We start from the raw sequence: 22,716 nt of genomic DNA on the forward strand, positions 1-22,716 counted from the left end.
AGGTGATTCAGTTGCCAAGCATTTATGGTGGTCTGTGAGTCTTAAGTTTGTCTAAAGTTTGCAACCTACGACCAGTACGATGAATAAAAAGTCTAGGAAGTGGTGACATCATACAAGTGACATCTCACATTTCTCCTCTTCAAATTCAATTTCTACACTTCCCTCTCGAGTCAAAATGAGGTTCGGTCCATATTAGTTTGGGTCTATGATCTAGGAGTAGCTGCAAATGGAAATCTTCTTCATCGACAGATCTTACTTATTACATTATGGTTCTCATTCTCACATCGATAAGAGTGCAAATTAATATTCCTAAAGGAGGAAAGACACAGTCAGAACTCAAACCTGAGAACGTTTGAAAGAACACGAAGCGAAAATCGTAAGTAAACGTTGCTTCTAACATCTACCATTCTGCAATGTCTCTCACAAAGAAGAAACGGGACACAAAAAAATACATAAAAAAAATAAATAAAATGAAAGCTAGGATTATTTTTTTTAATCAATATCTGCTAATGAAAAGATAATGGAAATCCATTAAAGATCGATAATCCATCATTCACTGTTTAAGGTCGATTTCTATGTAGAGAACAACAGTTATCGACAGGAGGAAGGATCGGTAAAACTCTGTATTATAAGTGTTAACATTACAACCCACCACCACCACCATTCAGTATCATCACTGCCGTTCAATTACACTCTTCACATCGTTAGACAAGCAGAAAGGAGAACGTCGAGGATGAAATCAAAAACCATGGAGGTATTATGTTAGAATGGTAATTTTGATGAGGAATAAAGATGACACACACACACACACACACACACACACACACACACACACACACACACACACACACACACACACACACACACACACACACACACACACACACACACACACACACACACACACACACACACACACACACACACACGCAAAACACAGCAAACCTAATTCAATTTCCTCATTCTAAAGTGTTTGCTGTCATTACAGAGCTAAAAATGAGATTGGAGTATCGAGTAGCACTCTGGGGGTGTAGAGACAGAGAATAGAATGGGAGAGAGAGAGAGAGAGATGGAGAGAGAAAGAAAGTGAGAGAAAGAAAAGGGAGAGATGGAGAGAGACAGAAAGAGAGAGAGAGGAGAGAGAGGAGAGAGACAGAAAGAGAATGAGAAAGAGAGAGAGAGAGTGGGAGAGAGAGAGAAGGAAAGAAGGAGACAGAGACGGAAGGAGAGAGGAGAGAGAGAGAGAGAGAGAGAGAGAGAGTGGGAGAGAGAGAGGAGAAAGAGAGAGAGAGAGAAGGAGAGAGGAGAGAGAGAGAGTGGGAGAGAGAGAGAAGGAGAGAGAGAGAACGAGAGAGAGAGAGGAGAGAGAGATACACAAATAAGGAGAGAGAGAGAGACAGAGAGAGAGGAGAGAGAGAAGGAGAGAGGAGAGAGGAGAGAGAGAGGAGAGAGAGAAGGAGAGAGGAGAGATAGAGACTGAGAGAGAAGGAGAGAGAGAGAGAGAGGAGAGAGCGAGAGAGAGGGTAGAATTTTGGGTTTGTCTCTCTTCTCTCTGACAGTCCCTCTAGTAAATCCCTAATGACGATCCCAGATTGGAGATCACTGCTGTCTCTCTCCAGTGGGACTGATTTAAACAAAAACCCATTACGTTATTGGATCACTTTAAATGAGACGCCTCAGTGATGGGTTTGGGGACTTAGCTTTTGGGCGAAAATGACTTCCTCCAGATTTACACACACTCACATACTGTACAATCATACAGACAGACGTACGGGCAGAGAGATAGACAGAGAGAAGACCAGACAGACAGAGAGAAGACAGACAGACAGACAGACAGACAGACATAAGAGAGATAGACAGAGAAAAGACCAGGCAGACAGACAGAGACAGACAGACAGACAGACAGACAGACAGACAGACAGACAGACAGACAGACAGACAGACAGACAGACAGAGACAGACAGATAGACAGAGACAGACAGACCGAGACAGACCGAGGCAGACAGACTGAGACAGACAGACAGACAGACAGACAGAGACAGACAGACAGACAGACAGACAGACAGACAGACAGACAGACAGACAGACAGCTATACACACTCTCCCTCACATCACGCCAGTCACCAGGTCCCTTCACTAACCCAACTTGTGGTAAATCAAAGACTGTGTATGCTGAAGCTCCCCCACACGAATCAAGGGGGAATGGGGAATAGGGGGAGTGTGTGTGTGTGTACGTGTGTGTGTGTGTGTGTGTGTGTGTGTGTGTGTGTGTGTGTGTGTGTGTACGTGTGTGTGAAACTGAAACGGTGTGTGCCAGGAAATCCAGAGTTCATCAGTAGAGCGGTGGTGATCAGAGCACACATACACACACACACACACACACACACACACACACACACACACACACACACACACACACACACACACACACACACACACACACACACACACACACACACACACAGAGTGACGGTAACAGAGCAGATGGACTGGTGTGATACAGTGGAGTGATTTCATGTCCCCTCGGAGGGGCCGGCGGCTCTGTGACCAACTGTGCCGCTATGCCATTGGACAATAATCATATAACGGATATCACAGCCCTCTTAGGATAGAACCACAGCTAAACGGGTGTGGAGAAGGTGTGGGGAGGATGAGGGGAGGATGAGGGGAGGGGAAGAGTGGAGAGGAAGAGAAGAGAGAGGAGAGGAGGAATGGGGAGGGGAAAGGAGGGGAAAGGAGAGGGAGAAGAGAGAGGAGAGGAGGCATGGGGAGGGGAAAGGAGAGGGAGAAGAGAGAGAAGAGGAGGAATGGGGAGGGGAAAGGAGGGGAAAGGAGAGGGAGAAGAGAGAGGAGAGGAGGCATGGGGAGGGGAAAGGAGAGGAAAGGAGAGGGAGAAGAGAGAGGAGGCATGGGGAGGGGAAACGAGGGGAAAGGAGAGGGAGAATAGAGAGGAGAGGAGGAATGGGGAGGGGAAAGGAGGGGAAAGGAGAGGGAGAAGAGAGAGGAGAGGAGGAATGGGGAGGGGAAAGGAGGGGAGAAGAGAGAGAGGAGAGGAGGCATGGGGAGGGGAAAGGAGAGGGAGAAGAGAGAGGAGAGGAGGCATGGGGAGGGGAAAGGAGAGGAAAGGAGAGGGAGAAGAGAGAGGAGAGGAGGAATGGGGAGGGGAAAGGAGGGGAGAAGAGAGAGAGGAGAGGAGGCATGGGGAGGGGAAAGGAGAGGAAAGGAGAGGGAGAAGAGAGAGGAGAGGAGGCATGGGGAGGGGAAAGGGGAGGAGAGAGGGATGAGAGTAAGGGAGAGTGGCTAAGTGGAGCGATAGTGGACGATAACAGTATAATGATCTACCAGAGATAGTGGATGATAACAGTATAATGATCTACCAGAGATAGTGGATGATAACAGTAAAATGATCTACCAGAGATAGTGGACGATAACAGTATAATGATCTACCAGAGATAGCTGTCTGTCTACCTGTCTGTCTGTTCTGTCCCGTCTCTCTGTCATGTTGGTCCTGTTGGTCCTGTCTGTCCTGTTGGACCTGTCTGTCCTGTTGGTCCTGTCTGTCCTGTTGGACCTGTCTGTCCTGTTGGTCCTGTCTGCCCTGTTGGTCCTGTCTGTCCCGTCTCTCTGTCCTGTTGGTCCTGTCTGTCCCGTCTCTCTGTCCTGTTGGTCCTGTCTATCCCATCTCTCTGTCCTGTCTGTCCTGTCTGTTCTGTCCTGTCTGTCCTGTCTGTCCTGTCTGCCCTGTCTGTTCTGTCCTGTCTGTCCTGTCTGCTCTGTCCTGTCTGTCCTCTGTCCTGTCTGTCCTGTCTGTTCTGTCCTGTCTGTCCCGTCTGTTCTGTCTGTCCTGTCTGTCCGTTCATCTGTCTGTCTGCCTGTTCGCCTGTCTGTCTGTCTGTTGGTCATGTCTGTCTGTCTGTCTGTTCTGTCTGTCTGCCTGTTCATGTGTCTGTCTGCCTGTTCGCCTGTCTGTCTGCCTGTCTGTCTGTCTGTCTGTCTGTCTGTCTGCCTGTTCATCTGTCTGTCTGCCTGTTCATCTGTCTGTCTGCCTGTTCATCGGTCTGTCTGCCTGTTCATCTGTCTGCCTGCCTGTTCATCGGTCTGTCTGCCTGTTCATCTGTCTGCCTGTTCGACCTGTCTGTCTGTCTGTCTGCCTGTTCATCTGTCTGCCTGCCTGTTCATCGGTCTGTCTGCCTGTTCATCTGTCTGCCTGTTCGACCTGTCTGTCTGTCTGTCTGCCTGTTCATCTGTCTGTCTGCCTGTTCATCTGTCTGTCTGCCTGTTCATCTGTCTGTCTGCCTGTTCATCTGTCTGCCTGCCTGTTCATCGGTCTGTCTGCCTGTTCATCTGTCTGTCTGCCTGTTCATCGGTCTGTCTGCCTGTTCATCTGTCTGCCTGATGGTGTGGTATCTGTAATCTCCTGCTACAGATGCAGTCTACAGTAACCGTAGCCAGTCATTCAGTCAGTCACTCAGTCAGTGAATCAGTCAGTTAGTCAGTCGGTTGGTCGCCTCAACGCCTCCAATATAATGAACGCCATCAATCAGTTTCCTCTCACTTCACAATTATCTGATCGAGGGATGGGGTGAGAGGGGGGGGGGGGGGGGGGGAGATGGCGTCTGGCAGAGATAGAGACACACGGCTCACTAAGTCCGAAAGCAACTTACCAAACGGCCCTACGGTACATACAGCGGCTTTCGAAAGTATTCACCCCCCTTGGCATTTTTCTGTTTTTTTTGTGCCTTACAATCTGGAATTAAAAAATGGATTTTTGGGGGGTGGGTTTGTCTCATTTTGATTTACACTACATGCCAAGGGGGGTGAATACTTTCGAAAGCCACTGTATGTGTACCGTCGTACTGGGCTTTGACACTTTGAAGATGCAAAATATTTTTTATCGTGAAACAAACAAGAAATAAGACAAAAAAACGGAAAACTTGAGCGTGCATAACTATTCACCCCCCACCCCCCCCCCCCAAAGTCAATACTTTGTAGAGCCACATTTTTTAGCAATTACAACTGCAAGTCTCTTGGGGTATGTCTCTATAAAATTGGCACATCTAAGCACTGGGTTTTTTGCCCATTCTTCAAGGCAAAACTGCTCCAGCTCCTTCAAGTTGGATGGGTTCCGCTGGTGTTCAGCAATCTTTAAGTCATACCACAGATTCTCAATTGGATTGAGGTCTGGGCTTTGACTAGGCCATTCCAAGACATGTAAATGTTTCCCCTTAAACCATTCGAGTGTTGCTTTAGCAGTTTGCTTAGGGTCATTGTCCTGCTGGAAGGTGAACCTCCATCCCAGTCTCAAATCTCTGGAAGACTGTAACAGGTTTCCCTCAAGAACTTCCCTGTATTTAGTGCCATCCATCATTCCTTCAATTCTGACCAGTTTCTCAGTCCCTGCCGATGAAAAACATCCCCACAGCATGATGCTGCCACCACCATGCTTCACTGTGGGGATGGTGTTCATGGGGTGATGAGAGGTGTTGGGTTTGCGCCAGACATAGCATTTTCCTTGATGGCCAAAAAGCTCAATTTTAGTCTCATCTGACCATCTGAGTCTCCCACATGCCTTTTGCTTATTTTTTTCTTTAAGCAATGGCTTTTTTCTGGCCACTCTTCCATAAAACCCAGCTCTGTGGAGTGTACGACTTAAAGTGGTCCTATGGACAGATACTCCAATCTCCGCTGTGGAGCTTTGCAGCTCCTTCAGTGTTATCTTTGGTCTCTTTGTTGCCTCTCTGATTAATACCCTCCTTGCCTGGTCCGTGAGTTTTGGTGGGCGGCCCTCTCTTGGCAGGTTTGTTGTGGTGCCATATTCTTTCCATTTTTTAATAATAGATTTAAAGGTGCTCTGTGGGACGTTCAACATTTCTGATATTTTTTTATAACCCAACCCTGATCTGTACTTCTCCACAACTTTGTCCCTGACCTGTTTGGAGAGCTCCTTGGTCTTCATGGTGCCGCTTGCTTAGTGGTGTTGCAGACTCTGGGGCCGTTCAGAACAGGTGTATATATACTGACATCATGTGACAGATCATGTGGCACTTATATTGCAAACAGGTGGACTTTATTGCACCAGATCTTATTTAAGGGCTTCATAGCAAAGTGGGTGAATACATACGCACACACCACTTTCAGGGTGTAAATTAACAGGTTGTAAAGGAATATGGTGTAAAGGAACATGGTGTAAAGGAACAGGGTGTAAAGGAACAGGGTGTAAAATAACAGGGTGTAAAGGAACAGGGTGTAATGGAACAGAGTGTAAAGGAACAGGGTGTAAAGGAATATGGTGTAAAGGAACAGGGTGTAAAGGAACAGGGTGTAAAGGAATAGGGTGTAAAGTAACAGGGTGTAAAGGAACAGGGTGTAATGGAACAGAGTGTAAAGGAACAGGGTGTAAAGGAATAGGGTGTAAAGGAACAGGGTGTAAAGGAACAGGGTGTAAAGGAATAGGGTGTAAAGGAACAGGGTGTAAAGGAACAGGGTGTAAAATAACAGGGTGTAAAGGAACAGGGTGTAAAGGAACAGGGTGTAAAGGAACAGGGTGTAAAGGAACAACGTGTAAAGGAACAGAGTGTAAAGGAACAGGGTGTAAAGGAACAGGGTGTAAAGGAACAGGGTGTAAAGGAACAGGGTGTAAAGGAACAGGGTGTAAAGGAACAGAGTGTAAAGGAACAGAGTGTAAAGGAACCGGGTGTAAAGGAACAGGGTGTAAAGGAACAGGGTGTAAAGGAACAGAGTGTAAAGGAACAGGGTGTAATGGAACAGGGTGTAAAGTAACAGGGTGTAAAGGAACAGGGTGTAATGGAACAGGGTGTAAAGTAACAGGGTGTAAAGGAACAGGGTGTAAAGGAACAGGGTGTAAAGGAACAGGGTGTAAAGGAACAGGGTGTAAAGGAATAGGGTGTAAAGGAACAGGGTGTAAAGGAACAGGGTGTAAAAGAACAGGGTGTAAAGGAACAGGGTGTAAAGGAACGACGGCCTACCGGGGAACAGTGGGTTAACTGCCTTTTTCAGGGGCAGAACGACATATTTTTACCTTGTCATCTCGGGGATTTGATTCAGCAACCTTTACGGTTACTGACCCAACGCTCTAACCACTAGGCTACCTGCCGACCCTAATAATAAGTGTGGTCACGGTTAGAAGGGGACTTTTCGCAGCAGGTTAGGAGAGAACGTACGCAGCAGGTTAGGAGAATTAACGTAGCTTTTTTGGGACATTTCATTTGACCAAAGATGTATCTAGCCACGACCAATAGGTGCCCTACGTAGGGAATGACGTCACAATACTCACCCTGCCCACTTCCACCAGGTTGGTGACCATGACGATAGCAGCAGTGTTCTCCTGCCACACCATCCCCCAGAAGTCAAACACCGTCTCCTGCATGGGACCTGGTAGGGGTGGGGGGGTGGTGGTGGTGGGGGTGGGGGTGGGGGGGTAGATAGAGATAACATTTATACACAGGCTGTACTGTATCTGGTTCCTTGTCAGAAGAGCAGATATACCCCCCCCCCCCCCGCTTAAACAGAAGCAGCTCTCAAGGTCTCATATACATCACTGCACCCAGTGGCTCACTTCCTGGAACGCTCTGTGTCCATTGGACCATTTTTCTTTAACCCTAAAACATATTGAGACGCTCGACATTAGTTACCAACTTTCCGTCTCCTACAAACAAGCATCATATGTCTCTCTTTAAATCAGACTTCACCCACCGCAGATACTCATTTGGTTGAGTTTATTTTATTTGTACAGGAACATTAATCAACGTTTCAGTATAAGTGCCGGTTTTAGCCAGCCGGGCTAATTTTCAACCGCAGTCCCTGGGCAGGTTGTTCAAATGTGTCTCAACCAATCACCAGGCAGCCATCCAACCTATCCCAGATTTAAAACTTCACTGAGCAATAATTACAAATAGATATGAATTCAATTATTATGAATCTAGTTAATTCATATTAATATTGTTTTTAATCAAGCGCCAACTGGAAGAAATGTACTTTTGACAAATTAATTAGAGGAAGCAAATCCCTGTGCATCCTCCGGCAGAGTTAATATGTATTACCTGGAGGACACACACACACACACACACACACACACACACACACACACACACACACACACACACACACACACACACACACACACACACACACACACACACACACACACACACACACACACACACACACACACACACACACACACACACACACACACACACACACACACACACAGCAGTAGCAGCAGCTGGGTGATGACAGTTTTATGAGCAGTAGTGCTTAGTCCTCTGTGTGCTTGGTAAAACTCTTTTCAAACTCATCCTCCCTCTCCTCCTCTCGCCTGTTTCCTCTCTAGACTCACCATGTTGTCAGTCTGTACTTCCATACATCGAGGGTGGAAGACAATCACTTCTAAATTAGCTCAAGTCTCTCTCTCTCCACCCCCTCTCTCCCCCTCTCTCTCTCCCCCCTAACTCCCCCTCTCTCTCACTCTTTCTCTCTCTCCACCGCCCTCTCTCTCTCTCTCTCTTTCTCCACCCCCCCTCTCCCTCTCTCTCCACCCCCCTCTCCCTCTGTCTCCCTCCACTTCTCTGTCTCCCTCCCTCTATCTTTTTAACTCCCAATCTCCCCAATCTGTTTCCCTCCCACTCCCGTCCCAGCGGGATCATTCCAACTAGTCAAAAGTTTCGGAGCATTACTCCGAGCTAAGCGGGACATCTGGTGTGTAGGTTTTCTCTGATGTGTGTGTGTGTGTGTGCGTGTGTGTGTGTGTGTGCGTGTGTGTGTGCGTGCGTGTGTGTGTGTGTAGGTTTCTCACTAACACAATAGCACCCGGTATTATATGGTAAATTATCCAATGGGGGCCTATTGCCAAGCGAGAAGCAGAGAGAGACGGAGAGATGGAGCCAAGTTTGATAGATAAAGTGTCTAGTGTATCTAGAACTGCAGGGTGGGTATAACACCTTGACACGGAGCAGGAAAATGTTATAAATTATATATATAATTATAATTATAAAGAAGACAGACTGAATGTTGTCGGACTAAGATGGGCCGGAACTTTAAAAAAAAACTCCAATATGTACATTAGATAGATAAATACATTGTCTAGAGTAGCTACTGTTACTGCAGGGTGAATATAACATCTAGATTGTCACACCCTGGCCTTAGTATTCTTTATTTTCTGTAATATTTTGGTTAGGTCAGGGTGTGACAGGGGGGATGTTTGTGTTTTTGTCTCGTCTTGGGTGGTTGTAGTGTCTAGGGGGTTTTGGTTAGAGTGTATGGGTTAGTGTTGAGTGTAGGTGTCTAGGTATGTCTATGGTTGCCTGAATGGTTCTCAATCAGAGACAGCTGTTTATTATTTTCTCTGATTGGGAGCCATATTTAAGGCAGCCATAGGCATTGGGTGATTGTGGGTAATTGTCTATGTCTAACGTTAGTAGCTGTGTGTGCACTTTCGTTTGTAGCTTCACGTTCGTGGTTTATTGTTTTTGTATAGTGTTCGTTTCGTCTTCGTCTCTAATAAAAGAAGATGTATTCATATCACTCTGCGTTTTGGTCCGATCCATGCTCCTCCTCAGACGAGGAGGAGAACGAACGTGACATAGATATAGAAGGAGGATGTTACTGCAGGGTGGATATAACATCTAGATATAGAGGACGATGTTACTGCAGGGTGGATATAACATCTAGATATAGAGGAGGATGTTACTGTTACTGCAGGGTGGATATAACATCTAGATATAGAGGAGGATGTTACTGCAGGGTGGATATAACATCTAGATATAGAGGAGGATGTTACTGCAGGGTGGATATAACATCTAGATATAGAGGAGGATGTTACTGCAGGGTGGATATAACATCTAGATATAGAGGAGGATGTTACTGCAGGGTGGATATAACATCTAGATATAGAGGAGGATGTTACTGTTACTGCAGGGTGGATATAACATCTAGATATAGAGGAGGATGTTACTGCAGGGTGGATATAACATCTAGATATAGAGGAGGATGTTACTGCAGGGTGGATATAACATCTAGATATAGAGGAGGATGTTACTGTTACTGCAGGGTGGATATAACATCTAGATATAGAGGAGGATGTTACTGCAGGGTGGATATAACATCTAGATATAGAGGAGGATGTTACTGTTACTGCAGGGTGGATATAACATCTAGATATAGAGGAGGATGTTACTGTTACTGCAGGGTGGATATAACATCTAGATATAGAGGACGATGTTACTGCAGGGTGGATATAACATCTAGATATAGAGGAGGATGTTACTGCAGGGTGGATATAACATCTAGATATAGAGGAGGATGTTACTGCAGGGTGGATATAACATCTAGATATAGAGGAGGATGTTACTGCAGGGTGGATATTACATCTAGATATAGAGGAGGATGTTACTGCAGGGTAGATATAACATCTAGATATAGAGGAGGATGTTACTGTTACTGCAGGGTGGATATAACATCTAGATATAGAGGAGGATGTTACTGCAGGGTGGATATAACATCTAGATATAGAGGAGGATGTTACTGTTACTGCAGGGTGGATATAACATCTAGATATAGAGGAGGATGTTACTGTTACTGCAGGGTGGATATAACATCTAGATATAGAGGAGGATGTTACTGCAGGGTGGATATAACATCTAGATATAGAGGAGGATGTTACTGTTACTGCAGGGTGGATATAACATCTAGATATAGAGGAGGATGTTACTGCAGGGTGGATATAACATCTAGATATAGAGGAGGATGTTACTGTTACTGCAGGGTGGATATAACATCTAGATATAGAGGAGGATGTTACTGCAGGGTGGATATAACATCTAGATATAGAGGAGGATGTTACTGTTACTGCAGGGTGGATATAACATCTAGATATAGAGGAGGATGTTACTGCAGGGTGGATATAACATCTAGATATAGAGGAGGATGTTACTGCAGGGTGGATATAACATCTAGATATAGAGGAGGATGTTACTGCAGGGTGGATATAACATCTAGATATAGAGGAGGATGTTACTGTTACTGCAGGGTGGATATAACATCTAGATATAGAGGAGGATGTTACTGTTACTGCAGGGTGGATATAACATCTAGATATAGAAGGAGGATGTTACTGCAGGGTGGATATAACATCTAGATATAGAGGAGGATGTTACTGTTACTGCAGGGTGGATATAACATCTAGATATAGAGGAGGATGTTACTGTTACTGCAGGGTGGATATAACATCTAGATATAGAGGAGGATGTTACTGCAGGGTGGATATAACATCTAGATATAGAGGAGGATGTTACTGTTACTGCAGGGTGGATATAACATCTAGATATAGAGGAGGATGTTACTGCAGGGTGGATATAACATCTAGATATAGAGGAGGATGTTACTGCAGGGTGGATATAACATCTAGATATAGAGGAGGATGTTACTGCAGGGTGGATATAACATCTAGATATAGAGGAGGATGTTACTGCAGGGTGGATATAACATCTAGATATAGAAGGAGGATGTTACTGTTACTGCAGGGTGGATATAACATCTAGATATAGAGGAGGATGTTACTGCAGGGTGGATATAACATCTAGATATAGAGGAGGATGTTACTGCAGGGTGGATATAACATCTAGATATAGAAGGAGGATGGCACTGTTACTGCAGGGTGGATATATCATCTAGATATAGAGGAGGATGTTACTGCAGGGTGGATATAACATCTAGATATAGAGGAGGATGTTACTGTTACTGCAGGGTGGATATAACATCTAGATATAGAGGGAGGATGTTACTGTTACTGCAGGGTGGATATAACATCTAGATATAGAGGAGGATGTTACTGTTACTGCAGGGTGGATATAACATCTAGATATAGAGGAGGATGTTACTGTTACTGCAGGGTGGATATAACATCTAGATAGAGAGGAGGATGTTACTGCAGGGTGGATATAACATCTAGATATAGAGGAGGATGTTACTGCAGGGTGGATATAACATCTAGATATAGAGGAGGATGTTACTGTTACTGCAGGGTGGATATAACATCTAGATATAGAGGAGGATGTTACTGTTACTGCAGGGTGGATATAACATCTAGATATAGAGGAGGATGTTACTGCAGGGTAGATATAACATCTAGATATAGAGGAGGATGTTACTGTTACTGCAGGGTGGATATAACATCTAGATATAGAGGAGGATGTTACTGCAGGGTGGATATAACATCTAGATATAGAGGAGGATGTTACTGTTACTCCAGGGTGGATATAACATCTAGATATAGAGGAGGATGTTACTGCAGGGTGGATATAACATCTAGATATAGAAGGACGATGTTACTGTTACTGCAGGGTGGATATAACATCTAGATATAGAGGAGGATGTTACTGCAGGGTGGATATAACATCTAGATATAGAGGAGGATGTTACTGCAGGGTGGATATAACATCTAGATATAGAGGAGGATGTTACTGCAGGGTGGATATAACATCTAGATATAGAGGAGGATGTTACTGCAGGGTGGATATAACATCTAGATATAGAGGAGGATGTTACTGCAGGGTGGATATAACATCTAGATATAGAGGAGGATGTTACTGCAGGGTGGATATAACATCTAGATATAGAGGAGGATGTTACTGCAGGGTGGATATAACATCTAGATATAGAAGAGGATGTTACTGTTACTGCAGGGTGGATATAACATCTAGATATAGAGGAGGATGTTACTGTTACTGCAGGGTGGATATAACATCTAGATATAGAGGAGGATGTTATTGTTACTGCAGGGTGGATATAACATCTAGATATAGAGGAGGATGTTACTGCAGGGTGGATATAACATCTAGATATAGAGGAGGATGTTACTGCAGGGTGGATATAACATCTAGATATAGAGGAGGATGTTACTGCAGGGTGGATATAACATCTAGATATAGAGGAGGATGTTACTGTTACTGCAGGGTGGATATAACATCTAGATAGAGAGGAGGATGTTACTGCAGGGTGGATATAACATCTAGATATAGAGGAGGATGTTACTGTTACTGCAGGGTGGATATAACATCTAGATATAGAGGAGGATGTTACTGCAGGGTGGATATAACATCTAGATATAGAGGAGGATGTTACTGCAGGGTGGATATAACATCTAGATATAGAGGAGGATGTTACTGCAGGGTGGATATAACATCTAGATATAGAGGGAGGATGTTACTGCAGGGTGGATATAACATCTAGATATAGAGGAGGATGTTACTGCAGGGTGGATATAACATCTAGATATAGAGGAGGATGTTACTGTTACTGCAGGGTGGATATAACATCTAGATATAGAGGAGGATGTTACTGCAGGGTAGATATAACATCTAGATATAGAGGAGGATGTTACTGCAGGGTAGATATAACATCTAGATATAGAGGAGGATGTTACTGCAGGGTGGATATAACATCTAGATATAGAAGAGGATGTTACTGTTACTGCAGGGTGGATATAACATCTAGATATAGAGGATGATGTTACTGTTACTGCAGGGTGGATATAACATCTAGATATAGAGGAGGATGTTACTGCAGGGTGGATATAACATCTAGATATAGAGGAGGATGTTACTGTTACTCCAGGGTGGATATAACATCTAGATATAGAGGAGGATGTTACTGCAGGGTGGATATAACATCTAGATATAGAGGAGGATGTTACTGTTACTGCAGGGTGGATATAACATCTAGATATAGAGGAGGATGTTACTGCAGGGTGGTATAACATCTAGATATAGAGGAGGATGTTACTGCAGGGTGGATATAACATCTAGATATAGAGGAGGATGTTACTGCAGGGTGGATATAACATCTAGATATAGAGGAGGATGTTACTGCAGGGTGGATATAACATCTAGATATAGAGGAGGATGTTACTGCAGGGTGGATATAACATCTAGATATAGAGGAGGATGTTACTGTTACTCCAGGGTGGATATAACATCTAGATATAGAGGAGGATGTTACTGTTACTGCAGGGTGGATATAACATCTAGATATAGAAGGAGGATGTTACTGCAGGGTGGATATAACATCTAGATATAGAGGAGGATGTTACTGTTACTGCAGGGTGGATATAACATCTAGATATAGAGGAGGATGTTACTGTTACTGCAGGGTGGATATAACATCTAGATATAGAGGAGGATGTTACTGCAGGGTGGATATAACATCTAGATATAGAGGAGGATGTTACTGCAGGGTGGATATAACATCTAGATATAGAGGAGGATGTTACTGCAGGGTGGATATAACATCTAGATATAGAGGAGGATGTTACTGCAGGGTGGATATAACATCTAGATATAGAGGAGGATGTTACTGTTACTGCAGGGTGGATATAACATCTAGATATAGAGGAGGATGTTACTGTTACTGCAGGGTGGATATAACATCTAGATATAGAGGAGGATGTTACTGTTACTGCAGGGTGGATATAACATCTAGATATAGAAGGAGGATGTTACTGCAGGGTGGATATAACATCTAGATATAGAGGAGGATGTTACTGTTACTGCAGGGTGGATATAACATCTAGATATAGAGGAGGATGTTACTGCAGGGTGGATATCACATCTAGATATAGAGGAGGATGTTACTGTTACTGCAGGGTGGATATAACATCTAGATATAGAGGAGGATGTTACTGCAGGGTGGATATAACATCTAGATATAGAGGAGGATGTTACTGCAGGGTGGATATAACATCTAGATATAGAGGAGGATGTTACTGTTACTGCAGGGTGGATATAACATCTAGATATAGAGGAGGATGTTAATGCAGGGTGGATATAACATCTAGATATAGAGGAGGATGTTACTGCAGGGTGGATATAACATCTAGATATAGAGGAGGATGTTACTGCAGGGTGGATATAACATCTAGATATAGAGGACAATGTTACTGCAGGGTGGATATAACATCTAGATATAGAGGAGGATGTTACTGCAGGGTGGATATAACATCTAGATATAGAGGAGGATGTTACTGTTACTGCAGGGTGGATATAACATCTAGATATAGAGGAGGATGTTACTGTTACTGCAGGGTGGATATAACATCTAGATATAGAGGAGGATGTTACTGTTACTGCAGGGTGGATATAACATCTAGATATAGAGGAGGATGTTACTGCAGGGTGGATATAACATCTAGATATAGAGGAGGATGTTACTGCAGGGTGGATATAACATCTAGATATAGAGGAGGATGTTACTGCAGGGTGGATATAACATCTAGATATAGAGGAGGATGTTACTGCAGGGTGGATATAACATCTAGATATAGAGGAGGATGTTACTGCAGGGTGGATATAACATCTAGATATAGAGGAGGATGTTACTGTTACTGCAGGGTGGATATAACATCTAGATATAGAGGAGGATGTTACTGCAGGGTGGATATAACATCTAGATATAGAGGAGGATGTTACTGTTACTGCAGGGTGGATATAACATCTAGATATAGAGGAGGATGTTACTGCAGGGTGGATATAACATCTAGATATAGAGGAGGATGTTACTGCAGGGTGGATATAACATCTAGATATAGAGGAGGATGTTACTGTTACTGCAGGGTGGATATAACATCTAGATATAGAGGAGGATGTTACTGCAGGGTGGATATAACATCTAGATATAGAGGAGGATGTTACTGCAGGGTGGATATAACATCTAGATATAGAGGAGGATGTTACTGCAGGGTGGATATAACATCTAGATATAGAGGAGGATGTTACTGCAGGGTGGATATAACATCTAGATATAGAGGAGGATGTTACTGTTACTGCAGGGTGGATATAACATCTAGATATAGAGGAGGATGTTACTGCAGGGTGGATATAACATCTAGATATAGAGGAGGATGTTACTGCAGGGTGGATATAACATCTAGATATAGAGGAGGATGTTACTGTTACTGCAGGGTGGATATAACATCTAGATATAGAGGAGGATGTTACTGTTACTGCAGGGTGGATATAACATCTAGATATAGAAGGTGGATGTTACTGCAGGGTGGATATAACATCTAGATATAGAGGAGGATGTTACTGTTACTGCAGGGTGGATATAACATCTAGATATAGAGGAGGATGTTACTGTTACTGCAGGGTGGATATAACATCTAGATATAGAGGAGGATGTTACTGCAGGGTGGATATAACATCTAGATATAGAGGAGGATGTTACTGTTACTGCAGGGTGGATATAACATCTAGATATAGAGGAGGATGTTACTGCAGGGTAGATATAACATCTAGATATAGAGGAGGATGTTACTGCAGGGTGGATATAACATCTAGATATAGAGGAGGATGTTACTGCAGGGTGGATATAACATCTAGATATAGAGGAGGATGTTACTGTTACTGCAGGGTGGATATAACATCTAGATATAGAGGAGGATGGTACTGTTACTGCAGGGTGGATATAACATCTAGATATAGAGGAGGATGTTACTGCAGGGTGGATATAACATCTAGATATAGAGGAGGATGTTACTGCAGGGTGGATATAACATCTAGATATAGAGGAGGATGTTACTGCAGGGTGGATATAACATCTAGATATAGAGGAGGATGTTACTGCAGGGTGGATATAACATCTAGATATAGAGGAGGATGTTACTGCAGGGTGGATATAACATCTAGATATAGAGGAGGATGTTACTGTTACTGCAGGGTGGATATAACATCTAGATATAGAGGAGGATGTTACTGCAGGGTGGATATAACATCTAGATATAGAGGAGGATGTTACTGTTACTGCAGGGTGGATATAACATCTAGATATAGAGGAGGATGTTACTGTTACTGCAGGGTGGATATAACATCTAGATATAGAGGAGGATGTTACTGCAGGGTGGATATAACATCTAGATATAGAGGAGGATGTTACTGCAGGGTGGATATAACATCTAGATATAGAGGAGGATGTTACTGCAGGGTGGATATAACATCTAGATATAGAGGAGGATGTTACTGCAGGGTGGATATAACATCTAGATATAGAGGAGGATGTTACTGCAGGGTGGATATAACATCTAGATATAGAGGAGGATGTTACTGCAGGGTGGATATAACATCTAGATATAGAGGAGGATGTTACTGCAGGGTGGATATAACATCTAGATATAGAGGAGGATGTTACTGTTACTGCAGGGTGGATATAACATCTAGATATAGAGGAGGATGTTACTGCAGGGTGGATATAACATCTAGATATAGAGGAGGATGTTACTGCAGGGTGGATATAACATCGAGATATAGAGGAGGATGTTACTGCAGGGTGGATATAACATCTAGATATAGAGGAGGATGTTACTGTTACTGCAGGGTGGATATAACATCTAGATATAGAGGAGGATGTTACTGCAGGGTGGATATAACATCTAGATATAGAGGAGGATGTTACTGCAGGGTGGATATAACATCTAGATATAGAGGAGGATGTTACTGCAGGGTGGATATAACATCTAGATATAGAGGAGGATGTTACTGCAGGGTGGATATAACATCTAGATATAGAGGAGGATGTTACTGTTACTGCAGGGTGGATATAACATCTAGATATAGAGGAGGATGTTACTGTTACTGCAGGGTGGATATAACATCTAGATATAGAGGAGGATGTTACTGCAGGGTGGATATAACATCTAGATATAGAGGAGGATGTTACTGCAGGGTGGATATAACATCTAGATATAGAGGAGGATGTTACTGTTACTGCAGGGTGGATATAACATCTAGATATAGAAGGAGGATGTTACTGCAGGGTGGATATAACATCTAGATATAGAGGAGGATGTTACTGTTACTGCAGGGTGGATATAACATCTAGATATAGAGGAGGATGTTACTGCAGGGTGGATATCACATCTAGATATAGAGGAGGATGTTACTGTTACTGCAGGGTGGATATAACATCTAGATATAGAGGAGGATGTTACTGCAGGGTGGATATAACATCTAGATATAGAGGAGGATGTTACTGTTACTGCAGGGTGGATATAACATCTAGATATAGAGGAGGATGTTACTGTTACTGCAGGGTGGATATAACATCTAGATATAGAGGAGGATGTAAGAACCATCTATCAAGTGTTAGAGAAGTGACATATCTTGTTTCCCAGATTCAAATGAATCTCTCCATTAATTAGGATTTTTGGTCTTGCACTAGTCTTAATCTGTTTCCAGGAAACCGGTTCTGACAGTTTGACACAAGGTAAGAGAGCAGTTTCCTGTAGTGAGTTTTGAGGGAGGTTTGTTTATGAGTGTGTCTGTGTGCGTGTGTGTGTGTGTGTCTGTGTGTGTGTGTGTGTGTGTGTGTGTGTGTGTGTGTGTGTGTGTGTGTGTGTGTCTGTGTGTGTGTGTCTGTGTGTGTGTGTGTGTGTGTGTGTGTCTGTGTGTGTGTGTGTGTGTGTCTGTGTGTGTGTTGTTTGTAGAACAGTGAGAGGAGTTTTGAGGTGGTGTCAGACACTTCCCCCCCCACCAGGGACGACACACACGCTGCCCCCCCCCCCCCCCAGGGACGACACACACGCTGCCCCCCCCCAGGGACGACACACACGCTGCCCCCCCACGTGGACGACACACACACTGCCCCCCCCCACCAGGGACGACACACACGCTGCCCCCCCCCCCCCCCCCAGGGACGACACACACACTGCCCCCCCCACCAGGGACGACACACACGCTGCCCCCCCCCCCCCCAGGGACGACACACACGCTGCCCCCCCACATGGACGACACACACACTGCCCCCCCCCCCCCACGAGGACGACACACACGCTGCCCCCCCCCCCCACCCACGAGGACCACACACACGCTGCCCCCCCCCCCACGAGGACGACACACACGCTGCCCCCCCCCCCCACGAGGACCACACACACGCTGCCCCCCCCCCTCCCCAAACACACAGCCTGGAATATTTATAATAATTGTAATTGAAGGTGGACTACACTGGTAAAGTCAAATCTCACAACACGTTCTAACCACTCCGCTGACACACTTTTTTCCTTGTCTCCACTCGTCCTCGTGGCTGTTGGCTACTACGAAAAATGTTGTGAAGATTGCCCATTATTTTGTTTTTCTCAGTGTAACAGTATAACTTTACGGCGTCCCCTCGCCCCGACACGGGCGCAAACCAGGGACCTTCTGCACACATCAACAACGGTCGCCCACGAAGCGTCGTTACCCATCGCGCCACAAAGGCCGCGGCCCTTGCAAAGGAAGGGGAAACCCTACATCTAGGTTTCAGAGCAAGCGACGTAACTGATTGAAACGCTACTAGCGCGTACCCGCTAACTAGCTAGCCATTTCACATCTGTTACACTCACCCCCCTTTCAACCTCCTCCTTTTCCGCAGCAACCAGTGATCCGGGTCAACAGCATCAATGTAACAGTATAACTTTAGTACGTCCCCTCGCCCCGACCCGGGCGCGAACCAGGGACCCTCTGCACACATCAACAACTGACACCCACGAAGCGTCGTTACCCATCGCTCCACAAAAGCCGCGGCCCTTGCAGAGCAAGGTGTAACACTACTTCTAGGTTTCAGAGCAAGTGACGTAACTGATTGAAACGCTACTAGCGCGTACCCGCTAACTAGCTAGCCATTTCACATCCGTTACATAAGGACCCCCAAAAAACAGAGGCAATGGGAGAACCCTTTCAAGTAAATACAGTGTATTCTGAAGGTATTCAGACCCCTCGACTTTTCCCACATTTTGTTTACGTTACAACAATATTCTAAAATGGATGAAACAAAAATTGTCCTCATCAATCTCCACACAATATCCCATTATGACATCACAATACCCCATTATGACACAGCGAAAAAATGTTTTGCAAATGTATTCAAATAAAAAGTATTCAGACCTTTTGCTTTGAGAAATCGAAATTGAGCTCAGGTGCATCCTGTTTCCATTGATCATCCTTTGAGATGTTTCTACAACTTGATTGGAGTCCACCTGTGGTAAATTCAATTGATTGGACGATGATTTGGAAAGGCACACACCTGTCTATATAAGGTCCCAGAGTTGACAGTTCATGTCAGAGCAAAAAAGGAGCTGTCCATAGAGCTCAGAGACAGGATTGTGTCGAGGAACAGATCTGGGGAACGGTACTAAAACATTTATGCAGTATTGAAGGTACCCAAGAACAAAGTGCTCTCCAACATTTCTTTAATGGAAGAAGTTTGGAACCACCAAGACCTAGAGCTGGCCACACGGCCAAAACGAGCAATCGGTGAAGAAGGGCCTTGGTTAGTGAGGTGACCAGGAACCTGATGGTCACTGTGACAGAGCTCCAGAGTTCCTCAGTTGAGATGGGATAAACGTCCAGAAGGACAACCATCTCTGCAGCACTCCACCAATCAGACCTTTATGGTAGAGTGACCAGACGGAAGCCACTCCTCAGGAAAAGGCTCATGACAGCCCACTTGGAGTTTGCCAAAAGGCACCTAATGAAACTGGTCTGATGAAAAACCAAGATTAAACTCTTTGGGCTGAATGCCAAGCGTCACGTCTGTTGAAAACCTGGCATCATCCCTACGGTGAAGCATGGTGGTGGCAGCATCATGTTGTGGGGATGTTTTTCAGCGGCAGGGACTGGGAGACTAGTCAGGATCGAGGCAAAGATGAACAGAGCAACCAGAGAGATCCTTGATGAAAACCTGCTACAGAGCGCTCAGGACCTCAGACTGGGGCAAAGGTTCCCCTTCCAACAGGACAAAGACCCTAAGCACACAGGCAAGACAACGCAGGAGTGGCTTTGGGACACGTCACTCTTTAAAGTTTTTAAACAATTTAATTAATTTCAGAATAAGGCTGTAAACGTAACAAAATGTGGAAAGAGTCAAGGGGTCTGAATACTTTCTGAATGCGATATATTATTAGCTAGATGGCTGGCTGGCTACAATAGGCCACTTTGTAGGCCAACCCAACTAAGCTGCTAGCTAACTTTAGACGCCAATTAAATGTCATCAGCTAGCTAACCTCCTATCAGCTAGCTCTCTAAGATGTAATCATCAGCTAGCTAACTTCCTATCAGCTAGCTCTCTAAGATGTAATCATCAGCTAACTAACTTCCTATCAGCTAGCTCTCTTGATGGAATCATCAGCTAGCTAACTTTCTGTCAGCTACCTCTCTAAGATGTAATCATCAGCTAGCTAACTTCCTATCAGCTAGCTCTCTTGATGGAATCAACAGCTAGCTAACTTCCTATCAGCTAGCTCTCTAAGATGTAATCACCAGCTAGCTAACTTCCTATCAGCTAGCTCTCTAAGATGTAATCATCAGCTAGCTAACTTCCTATCAGCTAGCTCTCTAAGATGTAATCATCAGCTAGCTAACTTCCTATCAGCTAGCTCTCTTGATGGAATCATCAGCTAGCCTACTTCCTGTCAGCTAGCTCTCTTGATGTAATCATCAGCTAGCTAACTTCCTATCAGCTAGCTCTCTAAGATGTAATCATCAGATAGCTAACTTTCTATCAGCTAGCTCTCTTGATGTAACCACCAGCTAGCTAACTTCCTATCAGCTAGCTCTCTTGATGTATTCATTAGCTAGCTAACTTCCTGTCAGCTAGCTCTCTTGATGTATTCATTAGCTAGCTAACTTCCTGTCAGCTAGCTCTCTTGATGTATTCATCAGCTAGCTAACTTCCTGTCAGCTAGCTCTCTTGATGTATTCATCAGCTAGCTAACTTCCTAGCAGCTAGCTCTCTTGATGTAACCATCAGCTAGCTAACTTCCTATCAGCTAGCTCTCTTGATGTAATCATCAGCTAGCTAACTTCCTATCAACTAGCTCTCTTGATGTATTCATTGTAAATGAATAACACAGTTTCCAAATGCATTTTGTAGATAACAGCCAGAGAAGAGGGTGACATTGCAGCTCCAGCTGTCAGTAAAGGGACAGCGTAGACTAGTGGACACGGCAGGTCATATTGAGAGAGGACATTAGGAAGAGATTCTCCAGTTCCAGTCCCTAGAGGGGAAAACTTTGAAGACCGAGAGATAATAGCTAACTATTATTCAGTGCTGTCTAATTTTAGAATAATGAAGCCTGTTATCTTTGTGATGTTTTCTGTCTGTTCTATCTCAAGGCCATCAGACTGCTAAACAGCAATCACTAACTCAGAGAGGCTGCTGCCTACATTGAGACCCAATCACTTGCCACTTTAATAAATGGATCACTAGTCACTTTATACAATGCCACTTTAAATAATGCCACTTTAAATAATGTTTACAGATCTTACATTACTCATATCCCATGTATATTCTGTATTTTTAACCATATATAGCACCTTGCCTATGCCGCTCGGCCATCGCTCATCCATGTACTTACATGTAAATATTCTCATTCACCCCTTTAGATGTGTGTATTTGTCACGCTCGTCATTATGATTGGACCGAGGTGCAGCGTGGTAGGCGTACATTTTCCTTTATTAAATGAACACCGAACAAAAACAACAAACTACCGAAACGTGACGCTAAATATTAGTGCTGAAATGCAACTATCCGTAGTCAAGATCCCACAAAGCACAAAGGGGGAAATGGCTGCCTAAATATGATCCCTAATCAGAGACAACGATAAACAGCTGCCTCTGATTGGGAACCATAACAGGCCAACATCGACATATAAACGCCTAGATGACCCACCCT

At 44.3% G+C, this 22,716-nt stretch overlaps 1 protein-coding gene across 1 annotated transcript in view; it reads right to left on the reverse strand.

Annotated features, from left to right (window-relative positions):
- The window catches only part of LOC129813672 (receptor-type tyrosine-protein phosphatase mu-like), a 652,787-nt gene that overhangs the window by 54,442 nt on the left and 575,629 nt on the right, over nucleotides 1-22,716 (reverse strand). The window contains exon 26 of the mRNA XM_055866071.1: nucleotides 7,295-7,392. Within this exon, the coding sequence (XP_055722046.1) occupies nucleotides 7,295-7,392 (98 nt within the window). The remainder of the gene's footprint in view (nucleotides 1-7,294; nucleotides 7,393-22,716) is intronic.

The sequence above is a fragment of the Salvelinus fontinalis genome, chromosome 17 (assembly GCF_029448725.1).
Source record: "Salvelinus fontinalis isolate EN_2023a chromosome 17, ASM2944872v1, whole genome shotgun sequence".
In the NCBI taxonomy this organism is placed as follows: domain Eukaryota; kingdom Metazoa; phylum Chordata; class Actinopteri; order Salmoniformes; family Salmonidae; genus Salvelinus; species Salvelinus fontinalis.